This window comes from Boleophthalmus pectinirostris, unplaced genomic scaffold, assembly GCF_026225935.1.
Source record: "Boleophthalmus pectinirostris isolate CB_2022bp ecotype Guang Dong unplaced genomic scaffold, ASM2622593v1 HiC_scaffold_6, whole genome shotgun sequence".
NCBI lineage: Eukaryota > Metazoa > Chordata > Actinopteri > Gobiiformes > Gobiidae > Boleophthalmus > Boleophthalmus pectinirostris.
Window position 1 is genome coordinate 42,314,843 of NW_026571447.1, and position 10,000 is coordinate 42,324,842.

The 10,000-nt window shown below is 44.0% G+C and overlaps 2 protein-coding genes across 2 annotated transcripts in view; both read right to left on the minus strand.

The window, feature by feature from the left end:
- The window catches only part of tg (thyroglobulin), a 44,408-nt gene extending 38,378 nt beyond the window's left edge, over nt 1-6,030 (minus strand). The window contains 7 exon segments of the mRNA XM_055163949.1: nt 2,071-2,214; nt 2,627-2,733; nt 3,075-3,234; nt 3,728-3,883; nt 3,960-4,057; nt 5,673-5,766; nt 5,958-6,030. Of these exon segments, the coding sequence (XP_055019924.1) occupies nt 2,071-2,214; nt 2,627-2,733; nt 3,075-3,234; nt 3,728-3,883; nt 3,960-4,057; nt 5,673-5,766; nt 5,958-6,030 (832 nt within the window).
- A 959-nt stretch (nt 6,031-6,989) lies between these two features.
- The window catches only part of LOC129411766 (antigen WC1.1-like), a 14,399-nt gene continuing 11,388 nt past the window's right edge, over nt 6,990-10,000 (minus strand). Inside the window, exons 7-8 of the mRNA XM_055163603.1 lie at nt 7,328-7,416; nt 6,990-7,235 (exon numbers count right to left, since the gene is read on the minus strand). Coding sequence (XP_055019578.1) covers nt 7,173-7,235; nt 7,328-7,416 — 152 coding nt within the window. The 3' untranslated portion in view covers nt 6,990-7,172. The remainder of the gene's footprint in view (nt 7,236-7,327; nt 7,417-10,000) is intronic.

Consider the following 10,000-nt stretch of genomic DNA (forward strand, 5'->3'; position numbering starts at 1 on the left):
TTAACACTGAGTAATATTTAACACTGTGTAATATTTAACACTGAGTAATATTTAACACTGTGTAATATTTAACACTGAGTAATATTTAACACTGAGTAATATTTAACACTGAGTAATATTTAACACTGAGTAATATTTAACACTGTGTAATATTTAACACTGTGTAATATTTAACACTGAGTAATATTTAACACTGTGTTAATATTTAAACACTGAGTAATATTTAACACTGTGTAATATTTAAACACTGTGTAATATTTTAACACTGAGTAATATTTAACACTGTGTAATATTTAACACTAACACTGAGTAATATTTAACACTGTGTAATATTTAACACTGAGTAATATTAACACTGTGTAATGTAATATTTAACACTGTGTAATATTTAACACTGAGTAATATTTAACACTGAGTAATATTTAACACTGTGTAATATTTAACACTGTAATATTTAACACTGAGTAATATTTAACACTGAGTAATATTTAACACTGAGTAATATTTAACACTGTGTAATATTTAACACTGAGTAATATTTAACACTGTGTAATATTTAACACTGTGTAATATTTAACACTGTGTAATATTTAACACTGAGTAATATTTAACACTGAGTAATATTTAACACTGTGTAATATTTAACACTGTGTAATATTTAACACTGTGTAATATTTAACACTGAGTAATATTTAACACTGAGTAATATTTGACACTGTGTAATATTTAACACTGTGTAATATTTAACACTGAGTAATATTTAACACTGAGTAATATTTAACACTGTGTAATATTTAACACTGAGTAATATTTAACACTGTGTAATATTTAACACTGAGTAATATTTAACACTGTGTAATATTTACACTGAGTAATATTTAACACTGAGTAATATTTAACACTGAGTAATATTTAACACTGAGTAATATTAACACTGTGTAATATTTAACACTGATGTGTAATATTTAACACTGTGTAATATTTAACACTGAGTAATATTTAACACTGAGTAATATTTAACACTGAGTAATATTTAACACTGAGTAATATTTAACACTGTGTAATATTTAACACTGTGTAATATTTAACACTGTGTAATATTTAACACTGAGTAATATTTAACACTGTGTAATATTTAACACTGAGTAATATTTAACACTGAGTAATATTTAACACTGTGTAATATTTAACACTGAGTAATATTTAACACTGTGTAATATTTAACACTGTGTAATATTTAACACTGAGTAATATTTAACACTGTGTAATATTTAACACTGAGTAATATTTAACACTTGTGTAATATTTAAACACTGTGTAATATTTAACACTGTTTAACACTGTGTAATATTTAACACTGTGTAATATTTAACACTGTGTAATATTTAACACTGTGTAATATTTAACACTGAGTAATATTTAACACAGTAATATTTAACACTGAGTAATATTTAACACTGAGTAATATTTAACACTGAGTAATATTTAACACAGTAATATTTAACACTGAGTAATATTTAACACTGAGTAATATTTAACACTGTGTAATATTTAACACAGTAATATTTAACACTGAGTAATATTTAACACTGAGTAATATTTAACACAGTAATATTTAACACTGAGTAATATTTAACACTGAGTAATATTTAACACTGAGTAATATTTAACACTGAGTAATATTTAACACAGTAATATTTAACACTGAGTAATATTTAACACAGTAATATTTAACACTGAGTAATATTTAAAGTAATATTTAATATTTAACACTGAGTATATTTTAACACTTGTATATTTACACTGAGTAATATTTAACACTGTAATATTTAACACTGTAATATTTAACACTGAGTAATATTTAACACTGTGTAATATCTTGGCTCTTTTCTGTTTATTTATTTTATTCTGTTTTCTTTTGTTCTGTCCCACGTGTTTGTGCAGAAACAGAACTCACTGAACCAGGACTAGACCGGGTCTAGACCGGGTCTAGACCGGGTCTAGACTAGACCGGGTCTAGACCGGGTCTAGACCGGGTCTAGACCCGGTCTAGACCGGGTCCGTACTCACATGTGAAGTTGCCCGTGTGCAGGAGGCGCAGCGCGAGGAGGCGTCTCTTCAAGACTCTGTAAATGTTCGACTCAGAGAAACTTCGTCCAGACCTGAGTCCAGAAAACGCCGAGTCATAGACCTGATCCAGAACCAGCTCCAGACCTGGACCAGAGGGACAGGTGAGACAGGTGCAAACAGGTGCAGACAGGTGAGACAGGTGCAGACAGGTGAGACAGGTGCAAACAGATGAGACAGGTGAGACAGGTGCAAAATGATGAGACAGGTGAGACAGGTGCAAACGGGTGCAGACAGGTGAGACAGGTGCAGACAGGTGCAGACAGGTGAGACAGGTGCGAGCAGATGAGACAGGTGAGACAAGTGCAGACAGGTGTAGACAGGTGCAGACAGGTGTAGGCAGGTGAGACAGGTGAAAACTGTTGCAGACAGGTGCGAGCAGATGAGACAGGTGAGACAGGTGCAGACAGGTGAGACAGATGTAGACAGGTGCAGACAGGTGTAGACAAGTGCAGACAGGTGTAGGCAGGTGCAGGCAGGTGCTGACAGGTGCACTGACCTGTGTCCTGGAGTTCTCGTCCTTTTTTGTCGGCGCAGAAACAAAACGCAGAAACATCAGGAAAAATCTTCCTGAAACTGGAGAAACTCTGAAACGCCTCTGGAAACCTGAAGAGAAACACGTCGAGAACAACGACGGACGAGATACAAAAAACAACAAATATGAAAATGTTTAAACGAAGATTAAAAAGAAAAGAAGAATTTCAGTTTCATTTGTGGTTTGAAAGTGACTGAAACATTTTAAATCATTTCTTTATTTAGTGTTTAGAGAAACGTGACGTTTTTGTAAAAATAAAGGTTTTCTTCTCCACATTCCTGCTCAGAAAAGATTGATTTATTTTTCTACATTATATTTGTGATTAATAAACTGAGATAATAATGAAGTGTCACTGAAACATGACGACGTTTATCATTTATCATTTATCTCGTCCTCGTCCTCGTGGTCTCACCTGTGGACGGCGGCGCTCAGGTCGATCTCTCGTCTGTCGGTGGAGTTGATGAGTCGACACTGAACGGGGAGAAAGTTTCCGTCGTCTGAGCACTGAGGAGCCGAGCGAGGAGACGACGAGTGAAGGAGCCCACGCGACAGGACCAGGCAGGGACCGGGACCTGCCAAACACGACAGGTGAATGTACGCGCGCGCAGACAGGTGACGTGTTTCTGTCCGCACCAACGTCGGGTCCAACGGGTCAGAGAAACGGACGAAGCCTCACTGAGCTTCATTTGACTGAAACTGAGTCACAGCGACACCGACGAACAGTGACCGACAGGTGACCGACAGGTGACCGACAGGTGTGGCAGGTGTGGCAGGTGAGGTGTCAGGTGTGTCAGGTGAGGTGACAGGTGTGTCAGGTGAGGTGTCAGGTGTGGTGACAGGTGAGGTGTCAGGTGTGGTGACAGGTGCAGTGACAGGTGCAGTGACAGGTGACTCACATGTCTCAGGTCGTCCTCTTTGTCTGGTCCCGTAGATCTCGGTCCCGTCCAGGTCCAGGTGTGTCAGGTGTGTCAGGTGAGGTGTCAGGTGAGGTGTCAGGTGTGGTGACAGGTGAGGTGTCAGGTGTGGTGACAGGTGCAGTGACAGGTGCAGTGACAGGTGACTCACATGTCTCAGGTCGTCCTCTTTGTCTGGTCCCGTAGATCTCGGTCCCGTCCGGGTCGACGCACCAGCACTGCCCCCTGCTGGAGTCACACTGCACAGACTCGTACTGACCCGAGGACGAGCAGCGCAGGGTCGACTGCCGCTGACAGGGGGTGGCACCTGTCACGGACGGGCGACACACGACGGGTGAGACGGAGTAAAGGGGTAAAGTTCCAGAGTGGAGCTTTAGACTCACAGTGAGGAGCGGAGTTGTCGGTTCGAGTCCCGCTCAGCTCCCGTCCCTCGGCGTCCACGCACCAGCACTGCCCCCTGCCGGAGTCACACTGCACCGGGCTGTGGGAGCAAGCACCTGTCAGACACCTGTCACACCTGTCACACCTCTCACACCTGCCAACAGTGGCTCAGAGCCGCAGGAAATGTACAAGTAGAAGAAGAAAGTAAAAGAAATGACTCGAGTCACTTAAAGAGGTGCATTTACCTCTGTGACAGGTGCGACGGGTGTGACAGGTGCGTCAGGGGAGGTGTGATGTGCATGTGTATTTATGGAGAGTTGTGGTGTGGGAGGATGGGGGCGGAGCCTCGTACAGACTCTGAGGGTTTGAATAGAGCTCAGGAGAGATCACTAGATTACACAGACATGCATGAGTCTAAAACCTGCTCAAGTTTGTGATGAGGAACATTAGAACACGAGAGAAAGAAACTTTTACAGAGCACCTGTCGGGCCTTTACAGAGCACCTGTCGGGGCCTTTACAGAGCACCTGTCGGGCCTTTACAGAACACCTGTCGGGCCTTTACAGAGCACCTGTCGGGCCTTTACAGAGCACCTGTCGGGGCCTTTACAGAGCACCTGTCGGGCCTTTACAGAGCACCTGTCGGGGCCTTTACAGAGCACCTGTCGGGGCCTTTACAGAGCACCTGTCGGGCCTTTACAGAGCACCTGTCGGGGCCTTTACAGAGCACCTGTCGGGCCTTTACAGAGCACCTGTCAGGGCCTTTACAGAGCACCTGTCGGGCCTTTACAGAGCACCTGTCGGGGCCTTTACAGAGCACCTGTCGGGGCCTTTACAGAGCACCTGTCGGGCCTTTACAGAGCACTGTCGGCCTTTACAGAGCACCTGTCGGGGCCTTTACAGAGCACCTGTCGGGCCTTTACAGAGCACCTGTCGGGGCCTTTACAGAGCACCTGTCGGGGCCTTTACAGAGCACCTGTCGGGGCCTTTACAGAGCACCTGTCGGGGCCTTTACAGAGCACCTGTCGGGGCCTTTACAGAGCACCTGTCGGGCCTTTACAGAGCACCTGTCGGGCCTTTACAGCACCTGCCTTTACAGAGCACCTGTCGGGCCTTTTACAGAGCACCTGTCGGGCCTTTACAGAGCACCTGTCGGGGCTTTACAGAGCACCTGTCGGGGCCTTTACAGAGCACCTGTCAGGGCCTTTACGGAGCCTTTACAGAGCACCTGTCGGGGCCTTTACAGAGCACCTGTCGGGGCCTTTACAGAGCACCTGTCGGGCCTTTACAGAGCACCTGTCAGAGGGGGAAAAATCCCCAAATCTGGAGTTTTCAAAGAGACAAAAATGAGACAAACTGAATCAGAAGGAAAAACACAAATGTGAGAAACATTTAGACACAACAGGAATAAAAGTACTTTTACTGGAGTAAAAGTACTTTTACTCTATTATGGGGGGTCATGGTCTAGTTCGGGGTCTGGGTCGTGGTCTGGGTCTTGGTCTGGTTCTGGGTCTTGGTCTGATTTTGGGTCTGGGTCGTGGTCTTGGTCTGGGTCTTGGTCGTGGTCTGGGTCGTGGTCTGGTTCTGGGTCTTGGTCTGGGTCTGGTTATGGGTCTCGGTCTGGTTCTGAGTCTTGGTCTGGGTCTTGGTCTGGTTCTGGGTCTTGGTCTTGGTCTGGTTCGGGACCCGCGGTCAGGGGGGCGAGTCTGTGTCGTACCTGAAGTGTCCGTCCACGGTGCACTGAAGTCCAGGTCTAGAACCAGACTCTCTGAGTCTCTCACAGGGACTGAGCCGGTCCTCCAACTGGTACTCTACACACCACAGAACCGGGTTAGAACCAGGACTAAACCAGGACTAAACCAGGACTAAACCAGGACTAAACCAGGATTAAACCAGGACTAAACCAGGATTAAACCAGGACTAAACCAGGACTAAACCAGATATAACCCAGAACTAAACGAGAACTAAACCAGGACTAAATGAGAACTAAACCAGGTCTTACCGGAGGGTCTGGCCCACAGTGGGGCCGAGCAGAGGCTGATCAGGACCCAGGTGAGGGCCTTGGTCCGGTCCATGGTTCTGGTCAGGATCTGAGTCTTGGTCTAGACCTGGTCTCTTTATAAAGACCTCAGAGCGCTGAGTCACCCTGAGTCCACAAGGTTCTCATGGTCCAGCGAGTCAGAACCGAGAGTCCTCCACGCCGCGCTCTGATTGGCTGAGCTCAGGAGAGCCCTCCACGCCGCGCTCTGATTGGCCGAGCAGCTGTGGTACTTTTCCACAGTAAAATCCCAACTCAGGGAAAATCAAACCCAGAGAGAAAAAGAACAGAGGCCCACGGGCCGAATACGGCCGACAACCACCCTCTGACCGGACCCTCTGCCCCCCCAGTACTGTGTACTACAGTACTGTAGTACACTGTGTACTACAGTACTGTAGTACACAGTACTGGGAGAGTGTGGATGTGGATGTTTGTTTTTCTGTGCCTGATGTAAATAAACTCTTTTGTTTTATATTCTGTGTCTGTGTCGTATATCTGGGTCGGTTCTGTTTAGTCCTGGTTTAGTTCTGGTTTAGTCCTGGTTTAGTTCTGGTTTAGTTCTGGTTTAGTCCTGGTTTAGTTCTGGTTTAGTTCTGGTTTAGTTCTGGTTTAGTTCTGGTTTAGTTCTGGTTTAGTTCTGGTTTAGTCCTGGTTTAGTCCTGGTTTAGTTCTGGTTTAGTTCTGGTTTAGTCCTGGTTTAGTCCTGGTTTAGTTCTGGTTTAGTCCTGGTTTAGTCCGTTATCCGTTTTTCCTTTTTGGTTTTAAATAATGTGAAAAACAAGCTGTTTTTTTGTTTTCTTATTTTTGGTTTTATTTTGAAAAACGAATGAAACACAGAGATTTACATAATTACACCTTTAAAAAAAAAAAAAAGTCACATTTTATTTTTTATAATATAATAATATTTTTCAAAACTATTTCTACAGAAACAAAGAACAGAAACAGATGCAGCTGTTTTTTTTTTTGTTGGTGATGAAGCTGAAGCTGAAAGACACGAACAATATTTGATGAAGTAAAACTTCAACAATTATGATTAAAACAATTTAAACTTTAAACCATTAAATGAATCAAACAGTTAAAGCCTCAGTCACATGTTCAGTCCAAGTCCAGGTCCAAGTCTAAGTCCAGGTCTAAGTCAAAGTCTAAGTCCAGATCTAAGTCCAGATCTGAGTCCAGGTCTCAGGGGAATCTGAACAGGTCTAACTCCAGGCCGTCTGAGGTCGTCATTCTTCGCGCTCGGACCTGAAACAACAGGACATAAAACATCCACAGGTCACAAAAACCAGGACTAAACCAGGACTAAACCAGGTCTAGACCAGGTCTAGAGTCAGTACCTTGCAGTAGCAGTAGGACATTGGGAGGATGTACAGGAGCTTCAACAGAAGAATCACCACGACTCTGATGATCAGGTCTGAGTCTGACTCTGCAACACAAAAGAACCAAGATCAGACCAGGACCAGAACCAGGACTAAGACCTCTACAGGTTTCGTGTTTATGGAACCTGTTCATACACACGTGGATTTCATCATGTCTTCACTGTCAAATATTTCTACTGCACTTTGAAAACACGATTCAGTTTGGAAACATGCGACTGGTGTTTTGTTCTGAACAGAACGACTCCTCCAACACTCAAAAGGAACATCTGAACATCTGAACATCTGAAGGCAAGAACAGAGTGGTCACTTATGAAGCAGAGGTGTTTCCTGAAGCGGATCCAGATACTCTCAAACGCCTTCTTCTCTATGAGCTTCCAGACTTACCTTTACTCAAAATGAAGCTCCACAACAATGTTCTTGTGAGGAGACGGCAGATCAGGTTTCCTGAAGAATGTGAGACATTTAGGCTGTGAATATCTGCCAACGTCCAGAACTAAATGAAGACCTGTGAAAGATGTGTCAAGTGGAAAGCACAACCTGAAAAGGCAGCTCCAACATAAAGACAACAAGACCCTTGGAACTTATGAGCATGGACTTTTCATCACTGGAACCAGAACGAAACAAGACCAAAGACAAGACTAAATGTCTGTGGGATCATTTTCTGGTGCACTATGGGATTCCTGAGACGCTCCACAACGATAAAGGACCTGATTTTGAGCACCACCCCTTGTCCGCAGCCTTTTGGACTCCTTAAAGGATGAAGACAAGACTCACTGGGAAGACTTTGTTAAACCACTGGCTCACACATACAGTTGTTCCTGGAGCGATGTTATCGGATTCTTCCCACATGAGCGAATGTTCGGACACCAGACACACCTGCCAGTAGATCTCACATTTGTCCTGTCGTTGGTACCAGCACGTTGACTCGATCAAAGTCCACCCTGAAGAGAGCTACAGAAATGCTGCTGAGAATTCAGAGGGTGATGCAGAGAAACAAAGAAAGACTGGATAAGAATCTCATTCCTTCAGAGCGGTCATGATCTTGTACTGGTGAAGAATGTACGGGTAAGAGGGAAGCTCAAGCTTGCAGATCGATGAGAATCAGAGGTGCACGTTGTGACCAAGCGAGCTGGAAGTCTTCTGGTCTACTCTGTCAAGTCTGAAACCAAAGATCAGTTTGTCCGAACACTGCACAAAGACCTTCTTTTACTTTGTGGCTTCCTCTCTGCTCCAGCCAAGACAGTCAAGCACAAAGTGACTCACTCGTCAACTCCACTGATCCCAGACTCTGTAGATCTTCCTGACAATCCTGCAACAATGATGAACTGACAACCTCCGGTTTTCCTCCTTCCATCTCAGAGGTCACCAGATACACATCTGTGATCTGTGAGTGATCTGCCGGCTTCAGGACTCACTGCACGTCCAGTTTCTTCAGTGATCCAGCCTGACCAGCTGTCACAGTCAGATACAGAGGAGAATGTCAGATCTGAAGTGGAGCCGCGGCATAAATGAGATGTTTGATCATGAACCAGAACAAGAACCTGACCTACCTGAACCAGACTCTGAAAGTACTTACCTTGAACCTGCTGCAGCCCTGACTCCTGAACAAAGTCCTCTCAATCTCCAGAGCCTGTACACATCATTTCTGAATCTTCGTCACCCACAGAGGGAGACCTTGAACTGTCGGGCCCAGAAACCGATCCACCAGCTCCACCCCCAATGAGAACACGCTGCCCTCCAGATCAACTGCAGTACTCAAGACTTCGTGCACTTGGTGACTTACTGCACAGGGATCAGTCCTTGTTTCACGGGTTGAGCACAGTTTTCAATTATCATCAATAATCATTTGAACTTGAGGAAGGTCCACCTGCCTTCGTCAGCAACCAACCCGTCAGCCCCCTGCACTACCAGGCCGTACATGAGTCTGAGGGAACCTGTAACCAGAAGACTACACAGAGACTTTTATTTTGGAGGGTCCGCTTCTGGTTCTGCTGCCACAAACTTTCCAGTTCCTTTAAGTCCACACAGTTTTACTTCCCCTTCGTCTCCGCTGTGGCCGAGTCGTCATCTGTCGACAAACTTAAAACAAAGTACTGGAACTCTCTAAAACGATGCTTTTCACCGGCATTTTAAGAGGCTCCGTACATGTTCACCAGTCGGGTCGTTCATGGAGAGCAGCTTTAGCCCGAGGAAATAAGGTCAGGTTTTGTTACGGATGAAATTTACTTTAAAAGAACTAAGACAAATCTCAACTCAACAAACCACCAGATGAACTAAACACCTGCGCAGAACAACAAACTGTTTCCTTTTTTCCTCTCAAACTCACAAACTGTGGATTTTACCCTAAAGAAATCTGGTGAAAAAAAAACTGTTTATTTTTATTTAACAGACTCAAAAAAATGGAACTTGACCTTTTTTTTATAATTTAATTTGTTCCTCACTCAAACATATATAATAATTATAATCCTGTTGTCTGATTTTCATTCACACCTCGGGCTCCTTCAAAGAAGCGCTCCACTGTTCCTGTTCATGTTCTAAGCTCAGTCGTGTTGTCGAGCCTTAAGATCCCAGAACATGTTCTGTAGGTCCTCACAAGTGATTGGTTCACTCAGTTACTAATATTGTTTTGAC